Below are 12,080 nucleotides of genomic sequence, written 5' to 3'. Positions count from 1 at the left end.
AGCCTGATGGAGAAAGCTGTCCCTCAGTCTGCTTGTTTGGGACCGGATACTGCCGACCTCCTGCCAGACTGAAGTAGTTTGAACAGTGTGTGACTGGGGTGACTGGAGTCTTTGATGATCCTCCCCACTTTCCTCAGGCACTGCTTCTTGCAGATGTGCTGGAGGGAGGGAAGCTCACCTCCAATTATCTTTTCAGAACACCACACCACTCTCTGGAGAGCTTTGCGGTTGTAGGCGGTGCTGTTGCCATACCAGGTGGTGATGGATCCAGTGAGGATGCTCTCAGTGTCACAGCAGTAGAATATACTAGTGTGTGATTAGTGGTTGTTCTGGCATATTCTGGTAAAATCTGTAAACTTTAGTAGTAAAAATAAAAATACTTATGGTGAGAAACAAGTTTTGAGTTGCAATTAATGCATGAATCAGCACTCACCACATGAGTCCTGTGTTATTTACAAATATCCAGAAGCAATAAAATGCAGAACACGTGATCTGCAAGATCTTGTGAAATTGTGATTGTATAGGCTATTACTGCAGTAACTGTTTTGTAAATTTGAGTGGATAGTTGTGTATTTGTACCTCAATCCATGTTTTCCCATTCACAACCAGATGTGAGAGATCAGATTTGTAAACGTGTAAACAAATATCGAAATTTGAACAGAGATTTGTGAAAGTTTTGTAAATGTGTAAAATGTTCTTAAATATAAACGTAAATGTGTCGACAACTCTGATGCGTGCATAGAAGTGAATGATTTACAAGCTGACATGTGTTCTTCTCAAAGCATCTGAAAAGACCGAAAACTCCCCAGTTACAGCTTCTTTCAACAGACTGTCTGTTAATATTAACCCTGGGATGAAGCATTACAGGCTCACCACCAGGTGGCGCCAGTACCAGTGGGTTTAGCCACCAGCTGCCTAGTATGCTGTATGTGCTAGTTGCATACATACAAAGCAGACTTACATGGAGAGACTACACAGACTGAATGACATGTATGCTGTAAGTACATGTTTATGTTATTTTTTAGTCTAAGTATAGTGTAGCTTTGTAACAACTGAACTGTAATTCTTAATACAACAACTGTGGTAGCTCAGTTTATGCTTCAGCTATCAAACCCATATACCACTGGTGGGTTCAGCACCTATGTGGCAGCCAGAGTGATGCACCTGAAACTGATAGTATAACCTTACAGCAGTGTGTTGGAGATAGTTTGAGTTAGTTTTGAGCCAAGCTGGCTTTGGCTTATCATAAAACTACATCACCAAGAAATGAATTAAAAGCAATTCTGTATATATATCTGTCTGTCTAAGATAGATAAAAAAATAGAGTTGGCTTTTTAACTCGATTGTTTTTAACTCAGTCTTGGAGAGTGAGAGGATGGCTGAGGAATGGAGAATTGCACTGGTACTGGTTTTTAAGAACATGAGTGATGTACAGAGGGATGAAGTGGATGAGCCATACCATGAAGATAAAGGAAGGTTTTGCAGCTAGGCTAATAAGAGAGAAAATGACGAGTGAGCAGCAGTATAGCTTAATGGGAAGAAAGAGTGCTACAGATACAGTGTTTGTTTTCAGGGTGTTGATAGACAAGTATAGAGACGATCAGAAGGAGCTTCACTGTGTCTTTGTGAAGTAATGTCCCAAAAGTATAAACAACTCTAACTACACTAACATTATTCTATTACTTTTATACCAGATCATCTAACTAACCTTAATATATTATAATCACATTGCTCTCCTTGCAGTTTATATGATATTGTACCTCTCTCTCTCACTCTGTGTGGGTGTGCTCGTTCACTTTCTTTGTATCTTTAAATATAAACTTCAATCAGCCAGTGCATCTGTGACAAATTTAAAATGGAAAGAGCTGTGGTTTTTACCTAACATAGTTTTAGCATCCCACATTAAGGTGTCAACCGATACTTGCTGTAGATCATGTTGATGAGTTCACATTGCAGGATGTGAGAATAAAATCCTTTTAAAGGCATATAGTGCTGTTTACAGAGATTCAGAGAGGCATGCGGTATCACAGTCAGTCTAGTGAGAATAGAACTTGGAATTATCTGTGTTGGGTGTCTTGATGAATTAACTTATCTAATCTTTTGTGATGATATAGTAATATAATGGGACATTTTCAATGATTTAAAGGAACTCTCAATGCTGTCTTTTTGCATATATTGCAAAACACACCTCAAAAGATTCTCTTCTATTATCAACAGTTTAGCCCCGAGATGATTTTCTGGGCTACACTTAGTAACTGTAAGTAAAGATACTCTTTTTACGTTCCATCCACATAGAAGCTCAAAAATGACTAGTAATACTCTAATTTGTCTAATTACTATATTTACATGTTTGTATAAGATAAGATAAGATGACCTTTATTAGTCCCACACGTGGGAAATTTGTTTTGTCACAGCAGGAAGTGGACAGTGCAAAAGTTATATAGCAAAATTAGAATACAATAAGAATAGAATAGAAATAAGAATACTGTACACAACTGTAAAGAATAGAATAAAATAAAATAAAATACTATATACCGTAGAATACATGTTTGTATAAGTAAAGACAAGTATGATGAGACACTAAATACTTCAGTAAGACTAACGTGACTTTAAATACATGCTTACTCATTTCTGTCCAAACCACAAGACAAAAACAGCAGCCCAAAGCCCTTCATGCCTGCCGCCACAGAGAAGAACTCCAGGTGCTGGTAAGTAACGCTAAACTTAATTCTCATTGGTGAAATTACTGTAGTATAAAAACAATCTAAAAAAATGTAAAGATTGATTGATTATGATTGTAAAAAATACTAGATAATACAAAAAAATGTTATGAAACCCTTTTGATTGGTCACCATAGCTTTGGTGTCCACAGTTCAGACAAATATGTCATAAATAGTGCTGATGTGTTGACGACAACAACAAAATTTAAGTTTAAAGTAGCAATTTGAAAACAGGCTTAGTTTTCACATATAATTATTCCTGCTAAATATTCATTAGCAGTTATAATTTGTTTGATAGGATAGATCTAATATGGCATTCAGAAAAGAAATGTGGCCTCTACCAGCGAGCACAGAAAAATTTGTAATTATCAGCCATATAACAATTAATATAAAAATTAAAATGAGAGTTACTAGACTTATTAAAACAATGGAAAGTCTTATAGTGTGAGTGCTTCCAACAAAAAAAATGTGATTTTCAGAAAATATTTGACATACAGGTGTAACCCACACATATGCACACAGAACTTTAACTAAACGTTGTGCTTCACCTTGATGCATGCTCAATCATCCAGGTGAGTAAATCCCCAAAAGTTGATTCTGTTCATCTGGACGTAGCGTTTTCAGTGGGAGAAACGTTTGTCACTCATCCAAGTGACTTCTTTAGTCTCAGCTGACTACAGGTCGCCCAAGTCATAAACAGTACATTAGCATAATGACTGAAACCAGCACCACTGTAGGAACAAAGGGGCTGGGAGGTCAGTTCCTTGATCATTAATATGGAAATTCTCATGACCATGATGACCCCCCACCTCAGCAACAGGACCACTCTCAGCTTCGACCAAGTGTGTTTGCTTTTGAAACTGTGTCTTAAGTCCACCTATTTCACATACAAGGGTCAGTACTACAGGCAGAAACATGGGTGTGCCATGGGCTCCCCAGTTTCACCCATCGTGGCCAATTTGTACATGGAAGAAGTGGAAAAGAGGGCTTTGGTATCCTACCCTGGAACGTCCCAGGACATACCGCAATTCACAGATCACATTAACTCGGTGGACCAACACATCAAATTCACCAGGGAGGATATGAAAAGTGGCAGGTTAGCTTTCTTAGACTGTGAGATTTCCATCAGTAATGGGGGACATCTAAAAGCTGATGTGTACCGAAAACCTATGCATACGGATCAGTATTTAAGGTTTGACTCTCATCATCCACTGGAGCATAAAGTCGGTGTCATCAGGACGCTACAACATAGAGCCAATACCATTCCCACTGACACAGCGGCCAGGGAGGCAGAAGAACATCACATCAAGAAGGCCCTGAGTAAATGTGGTTATCCCAGCTGGACTTTTGTCAAAGCTGGTAAGGCACCTAAAGAAAGCTCCAGCTGATCAAGGAGAGAAGGACAACTGCTGCCTAAGCGAAAACCCAGAGTGGAGTATCGGGAGTATCGGAACAGCTGAGACGCATTTTTTCGAAACAGCGTGCCTTGGTGGCTTTTAAACCCCACACACAAAAAATGTGCCACCCCAAGGATCGGGTCCCCTGACACATCCAGAGTGATATAGTGTACCAAATTATTTAATATTTACAGTGAGTCTAGTGCTCTGGTTGTGCTAAATGCAAATAATATCTTCCTCGATTTTCTTCATGAAAGGGAAAAAAGACCAGAAATATACCATCCAGGTGCCAGTGGTGAATTCACATGCCAGAGAGTAAGAAGACATCTTATTTTAAATATGGTGAGTGACTATTGTCATGGCGACATTAATTAAAAAGGAAAAAATGTCTAGTATGTCAGTAGTTGTTGCATCATTTTCCAAAGTAAGAATTGTTTCTATTGATTTATTATGTAGATAATCCACACGTTTGCTGGATTATCATGCAAAATAATCTGATTCTGTCCAAACAGAAGATGATTTTGATCTACATGATCATCGCAGCTCCAGCAATGACCGCTGTGGCACAAGGTACACTTCAACTATTAAACAGTACCTAGAAGAACAAAATAAATCCATATTGTTAATCCACATTAAACATTTTAATGTTTTATCTTATTATTTGTTATTATTGTTTAGTCTGGTGACAGAACATTTCTGTTTGATATAGTGTTGTACATCAGATAACGGTGCCTTAATAGTATTACTCAAGTTTCATAGACATGAATTTTGTCAGTAACAATTAATTAGTTACATAAATACAAAGTTTATGGTTTTCTATTTAGTGCACATAAATGATAGTTATTAATTTCCCTCTTTGTATACATTTGTTTATTCATTTTCTTAACAGGGTCTTCAGAATGCAATCTAACTGAACCTGGGCCCCAGACATGTTTTGGAGTTTTAGGAGAACCGCTCGTTTTTTACATACCTACTAAACCACATATAAAGACAAGCTTGAAAAAGAGTACAGATAAGATTTTAATGTTAATAAATGATAAATTAGTTAGTCTCAATGAAAAATACAAGAATCGTACTATATTCTCCACAAATGGAACATTGAAGCTCAACAAAGCAACAAAAAATGACTCTGGAGAGTACAGCATGGAAACACACAATTCTACTGAAGGTGTGTTATTGTACACAGTTAACATCCATCTACATATACTAGGTAAGACCAACAACTTATTGACCTATTGAATAACACCTGTGCAATAACAATGCACATGCGAAAATGTGGTTTAGAGCTAAAACTGGAAATTTAAAAAAAAGCAGGTAGTTATATGAACAGTTTATAGATTGTATTTGTCATTGTTCTTATTGCTGGTTATATATTATGAGAGAGTTATCAAATTATCATTCATTTTGTGCACACATTTCATATAAGTAAGCTATGAGTAAGCACTTACTGGCTGTAGCTCAGGTGGCAGAGCAGGTCAGCCACTAATCAGAAGGTCGGTGGTTCGATCCTAGGCTGCCTCCTGGCTGCATGCCAAATATCCTTGGGCAAGATACTAACCCCATGTTTGCCTACTGGTGGTGGTCAGAGGGCCCGGTGGCGCCAGTGTCCGGCAGCCTCGCCTCTGTCAGTGCGCCCCAGGGCAGCTGTGGCTACAATGTAGCTTGCCATTGCCAGTGTGTGAATGGGTGAATGTAGTGTAAAGCACTTTGGGGTCCTTAGGGACTGAGTAAAGCGCTATACAAATGCAGGCCATTTACCATTTACTTACATAAAGCCTGTATTGATATGTATTTACACTTCTTAGAGTAGCAGTGAATGTCATATTACAGTTGATACTACGTCTATATGTGACTGTTTGTCTTTCAGCTCCTGTGTCAGAACCAGCTGTTACGCAGATGTGTTTGTCACCAAAACAGATGACAGTCAGCTGTTTCTCTGAAGGAGACGAAGTAGAGTTCATTTTGTCTTTGGATGATAAGTTGTTGATACAGTCTACAGCTGACGGTATAGAAAACAACAACATTTCAAATGTTACCATCAACTTACCTGGTCAGCTGATGGGAAACCTGACATGTGTTGCTCAAAACAATGCCAGCAGAAAACAAACTATCACCCACCTTACAAGCTGCACAGGTAGTGTGAAATATATGTAACAGAAATGAGCATGTTAAATGTATTGTAAGGCTAAAATATATCTTTGGACAATCAAAAACATTACTAACTTGTAAGATTTTTTTTAAAGCAGCATAGATCTGTTTTAAGATTTTGTTTTAAAAAATATCTATGTTGACAAACTCTCCCAAAGATCACAAAAAATGCAAGATGCAGTTTTTTTTAACAATAATAATTTAGCAGGTACAAAGAGAAACAGAATGTCTGTAGATATTGACCACTGCAGAGCTGACAGTGCATGTTAAATTGCAGTTTGTATTGCATCCATATGTGACTGTATGTTTGTCTTTCAGCTCCTGTGTCAGAACCAGCTGTTTCGCAGATGTGTTTGTCACCAAAACAGATGACAGTCAGTTGCTCCTCTGAAGGAGATGAAGTAGAGTTCACCTTGTTTTTGGATGATAACTTGTTGATAAAAACCCAACCCAGCATTGCAGAAAACCACAACATTTCAAATGTTACCATCAGTTTACATGGTCAGCTGATGGGAAATTTTATGTGTATCGTCCAAAACAACATCAGCAGAGAACAAACCATCATCCACCTTATAAGCTGCACAGGTAATATAAAAAATATTACATTCTGTTATACTTAAATAGTCATTTATTTTATTATTTTATTATTTTATTTAGTATAGGTATTTATAGGAGTTTTTTCTCATTTTAAATGATTTATTTTTCTTTAAAAAAAATCATTCAGTTTTGCATTTTAAATGCTGAAACATAAATTGGAAGTACGTATGACTTGAAGACTCTTGGCTCTTGGCTCTTGACGGAGGCAGTTGCACTTTCTCCTTCACCCTCTCCCTTATCTTTCCTGCTTTGCTTCTCATGTCTTTTGTTTAATCTCGCTTATTCTCTAACCCTAAGAGAGTCTCCCAGACTTGTTCTCTAAAAACCTAAAGAAGAATTGTGGATTTGATCTGGTCCCTTAAAGAAACCGACAGCTCCTGGGCTGGGGAAAGCACGATTGTCATGCGGAGATGTTTGCTGCCGGATACTCGATGGTCGGTTGCTTTGTGTGTCTGGCGACACTCTCGATGGAGGACATTGAACGACATGTACCAATTCGGAACCACGATAACAGAGTTCTGGCTGATTGAGCTGGCTCGGACCTGGCTTATCGAAGAACAAGAAGCGGCTACAGCTGTTCAAAATCCCATAAGGCTGGCCGATATGATAGACGATGGGCAGGGCTGTGAGTACTCAGACTGTTTTTTTGAACGCAATATGGATAAGATCTTGGAGAAGCTCATGGCTCTGCTATATGGATAACATCTTGAAGAAGAACAATGGGAATTGAGAGACCTGGTGACCAGTGACGGACATTAGACCTTCTGTAAAATTGGATGCAGTTTGTTCGCACTAACCAAAACAACTACCATCTTCATCTCATGCGGCCCCCCTGGCGCCAGCTGGATGCTCAAGGCAAAAGCTGACGGGAATAACAAATTCTCCCTTAGATAACAAAACTGTGTTGTGACTTTCTTCCCCCTCATTCAAGGCCACCCGTGTCCACCGAAGATTGTTGACTTTTGCCTAACTGAGTGAAGGGACACTTTCACATACGCATGTACACTGACACATACCTACACTCACCCCTCCACCCCCTCCAAACGCCTTCGAAGCTTATGTCTTCTATGTTGTGAGATGTAATGATTCATGTGCTATGTGCTGAGGTGTTTTTTTCTGTTCTCAGACTGATCTCCCTGTTGGAGCTCAGTCTGGGGGGAGTTCTTTTTTCTCCTCGTCTTTCCTCATTTTGTGCATTTTCCATTGTTATACCTCTCTGACTTGTCTTCCCCATGTGATGCTGTGTAATGAATGTATGGTCGGAAGGGTAAGATGGCCCTGGCAAAAGGTCGGCAGCCTTAACCCAATTTCCTTCGGGGTCAACCTTCGGGATCAATAAAGTTTTATTGAATTGAATTGAATTGAATTGAATTGAACATTGTAGCCCAGTAAACTATATTTACATTATTTCAGTACTTCTTAATGGTTTTAATTTCTAGGTAATATTTCTGACCACTGCATTGTGACCATGGCTGTGGTAGTAAGCATTGCCATTCTACTCATTCTGGCTGTGTTTCTTGGTATCCGGAAATTCAAAAACACAACTGGCATTATGACTGTTCATGAAGGTAAGATTTTTATATTAAATGTGTTGTCGTTATCAATTTTGTCTCAATGATCACCACACAGAAGTATATGCTGAATTGTTATAAAAACAGTTAGTGGCATAATTTGTTGGACAAAAGGATATTTTTGTAGTGTTGTAGCAACTTCTGTACAGGACCACAATTGATTTCAACTCAAACAGTAAATATGTGATTGAAATGCTGACTTTCAGCTTTAATTCACAGAATTTTACAAAAGTTTTTCATTAAATATTTAGTCATATTTACCCCTCATTTGTAAAAGGCTGATGGGTTACTGTCTTCACCCTGTTAAGCAGATGGGGAGGCGGGACACCCAAGTTTGTGAATGTGATAATTTGAGAATAAAGAAACGTAGCAAATGTATCAAAAATTTAATCAAAGGCGTATCTACAAAAAATCTTGGGTGAGTTCGAATCTCAGTGAAATAGACCTCAAAATCAGAGATCAAGTTTTCTGAAAATCTTGTGAATGTGCTTGTGAGAACAAAGCGACGTGGGATTTTGAAAGTGATATGATAGGTTTTTTTCTACGTGGACACTGAGGGTAACACTGGCCACCACCAGTAATTTTTTTTATTTGAGTCTCCAGTTTTCAAAGGAATAAAATCTTACTGGACAAACTAACATGATTTAATTCAGTCTTGCAGTGTGACTGCCTACAACCCATAGACCTTACAATGCTACTTTTTCTTTCCTTGTGTTGCCACAAGCCATGTGTTGCTAGTTTGTGGCTTATCAATTCAATTATGTATTTAATGGCTGAATCCCGGCAGAGATGGGGTTGCTTCATGATCATTCTACTTCTATCAGCAGTCACATCATCAGCAAGCATGATTGACCCATTTGCCCGTAACATTACTTTCACCTAGTCATACAGTGTGGTATCCTTGGGCTCATGAGCAATTTCACTCCTTTTCCTTACTTTCCTCCTCCCTCCTGTTACAAGTTAATATTGGTTTCATCTGTCCAGAAAATTTCTTTCAGAAATGTGCAGGCTCTTTTTAGATCAAGCCTCGCCTTACTTTGCTGGAGTGTAACTATTGGTTTGCAGCTTGTAATGAACTTGTTATGTTGTGCATTTCCACTCAGGAAGGTACTTTGCTTTTTGGCCTCCCTTCCTTATACTCACATTTAAAATGTACAGCAAAAAGCTTCAATTACAAATGTAGAGCTTTTGTATGATTTTAGATATGACATTTTTCAGGAAATAAAAAGGAAACAGAACCTGGCCTTAATGCAGCTTGTTAATCAATTGTCTAAATATCCAGTTTTGAGCCTCTGAAAATTAGGGTCTATTTTTTTAAGCCTTGAATTAAAGCTAATTAAAACTGAAGTCTTTCTTTCAATCACATGTTTTTGTTTGATTTGAAATCCACTGTAGTGATGTACAGAGCAAAAAATACAAATATTGTGTCATTGTGAATCTTGTGAAAACTTTCTTGTTACAAGTTTTCAATGTACAATATCAGCGTCTTTTGATTACACAAGACACAGTTTTCTGTTTCTACTTTTTTCAGATGAAGCTGAAGAGGACGTTGTCTACTCAGATATTAGACTGAAGCAGCGTGCAAGAGAAACAAGAGAAACACCACCTATTTCAAATCAAGATGAAAGTTAACGTTCTCCTAAACAGTCTGACATTCTGAAACCTAAAACCTAACATGTTGACTTTCGGTCAACTGGCTAATAAAACTATGCCAGTTTAGCAGTTCCATCTTTGCAGTGAACGTGAAGGTAAACATATTTAACAAGCACTCACTGGATTACTTTAATTTTGAAGAAAACATAAAGGGGAAAAAGTTATTTCGAAGGCATTTAATATACATGAAATACTTATTTATACTTATTTATAAATGCTTTATATTTGAACTACATTTTATTTGACATAATTTAAATAAACTACATCAACCTTGTAAAAGTTCTAACCAACATTTTACATTTAACCTTGGAGATTGAATAAAAGGCTTTGGTCAGTGATGGTGCTTTCCTTGTGTTGTGTTAAGCAGACGTGGGCTGTGCCTCATGTTTGAGATAAAAACATCAGGGCTACTTTTTTCTGTGTTGTCATGACATTAAAACCACAAACTATATCCTGTTTTCACTGAGCTGCTAAACCTCTAAACCATGTGACATTACCTAAGCTGCACAGTTGTCAGTGAGAAAGGAAAAATACCTGTATAATGCATAAAACACTGGCTTGTTTGTTGACGATTATTGATCATAGTAGAGACTTAAGAGATCTAAGATCATGAAAAGAAGGTTTTAATTTTTTTGAAGATGTTTTACCTCTCATCAGGTGGAAAGTACCTGTTATCTAACCCCTAGTAGGGGCTGTCCCTTAGGAGGTGATCATTGATCCACTATTAATCATCTGCGACATGACATTAGCCATGGTGTGTAAAAAGGCATGGGCCATTACCACCAAAGGTTTTGGATGAAACCACTGTAAGACCTTTACCCTATCATGTGACCTATTGAGGGATCTCAGGACTGCGTTGTGGGTAGCTGACAGTTGGTGTCGTAAGCTGCTCGCTCTGTTCAAAGGTGGTTGTTCACAGTGGAAATAGATGGTCTCTTTTGCTCCTCTTTTAAACCAACCATCTGTCTTTTCAGTCCAAAATGTGAACATTGGCATCCCTGAAATAGTGACTTTGTCCTTTAGGTGCAGATGTACAGCTGAGTCTTGTCCTGTCGAGGTGGCTCTTCTATGTTGTGTCATGTATTTGTCGAGTGGCTATGCCGTTTCTCCAGTGTAGAGCTCACTGCACTGCACAGCATATGCTTTGTTGTTTGTCTTGTGTTTTGGATGACTGAGAACCAACAAAGACATCAAGCAGCAATACAAAAACATGAAGGGCACAAACTCCCCTGCAGGCAATTCTTCTAAGTAGTATTTTAATATAGTTTCATTATCTTGTGTAAGGTGACATAAATCCATCAATAATTTATTTTATATGCTTGACATGTGTGAAAGAGTCAGTACATGGAGTTTGTGAGACACGTATAACTGTGTGTGTTTGGTCGGCAACCTGGTGATGCAATTAAAATTTCATTGTGTTTTCAAATGAAAATAAAGGCTTTGAATCTTGTTGACCAACATTTAGATTTTCAGTAATATTTGTCCAGTTTTGTGATCCTATGGCATTTTTGAAGTATAAAAAAGTCTGTGCTCTCCTCATGTTTTACATAAATCTGCCTCAAAGTGTTACATTTATTCTCTGTATGTATCTCAATCATACAAACCATTATGTTTAAGTCAAGCATAACGTAGAAAGGAACAACGCTGTAATAACCTCGCATTAAACAAGAATTGGTGTTTTCCTTTACATGTATTATTTGGTGATTTGTGATAATTCTGTGATGATCTAGTAAAAGCTGTAGCCTTTAATAGTAAATGTAAAAATGCATAGTATCAGCACTCATCACATGGTGGAGCCAAAGTTTTTACAGTTAACTAAAAGCAATAAAATGCAGAGCATGTGATCTGCAAGATCTTGTGAAATTCACTCAGATTTAAAAGTGTAAACATGGAGACAAATCTGTAACTGTGTGCACAGAAATGAGTGATTTATAAGACGATGAATGTTTTTCTGAAGCTACTGAGAATAAAGACAAGCCATCAGTTGCAACTTG

The 12,080-nt window shown here is 37.8% G+C and overlaps 1 protein-coding gene across 2 annotated transcripts; it reads left to right on the top strand.

Annotated features, from left to right (window-relative positions):
* Positions 1–919: 919 nt before the first annotated feature.
* On the top strand, positions 920–12,080 carry LOC120442255. Of its 2 annotated transcripts, XM_039618325.1 has the most exons (10): positions 925–997; positions 2,218–2,257; positions 2,648–2,708; positions 4,375–4,459; positions 4,630–4,687; positions 5,007–5,327; positions 5,985–6,251; positions 6,584–6,850; positions 8,302–8,430; positions 9,965–12,080. In XM_039618325.1, the coding sequence occupies exons 1-10, from the start codon at positions 962–964 to the stop codon at positions 10,063–10,065; spliced, it is 1,365 nt and encodes a 454-aa protein (XP_039474259.1). In that variant the 5' UTR covers positions 925–961; the 3' UTR covers positions 10,066–12,080. The 2 variants fall into 2 exon arrangements, with proteins under 2 accessions (XP_039474260.1, XP_039474259.1); XM_039618326.1 differs by lacking the exons at positions 8,302–8,430; positions 9,965–12,080 and adding an exon at positions 7,160–8,050 and having other exon boundaries at positions 920–997.

The sequence above is a fragment of the Oreochromis aureus genome, linkage group 10 (assembly GCF_013358895.1).
Source record: "Oreochromis aureus strain Israel breed Guangdong linkage group 10, ZZ_aureus, whole genome shotgun sequence".
In the NCBI taxonomy this organism is placed as follows: domain Eukaryota; kingdom Metazoa; phylum Chordata; class Actinopteri; order Cichliformes; family Cichlidae; genus Oreochromis; species Oreochromis aureus.
The sequence above is the reverse complement of the archived record's forward strand: the minus strand, read 5'-3'. Positions and strand labels throughout refer to the sequence as shown.

Coding starts and splice junctions, on each gene's coding strand:
- LOC120442255 (XM_039618325.1), top strand. CDS start 962: ATGGAGAGACTACACAGACTGAATGACATGTATGCT. Junction 4,688..5,006: donor AATGACCGCTGTGGCACAAG/GTACACTTCAAC, acceptor TTTTCTTAACAG/GGTCTTCAGAATGCAATCTA. Junction 6,851..8,301: donor CCACCTTATAAGCTGCACAG/GTAATATAAAAA, acceptor TTTAATTTCTAG/GTAATATTTCTGACCACTGC.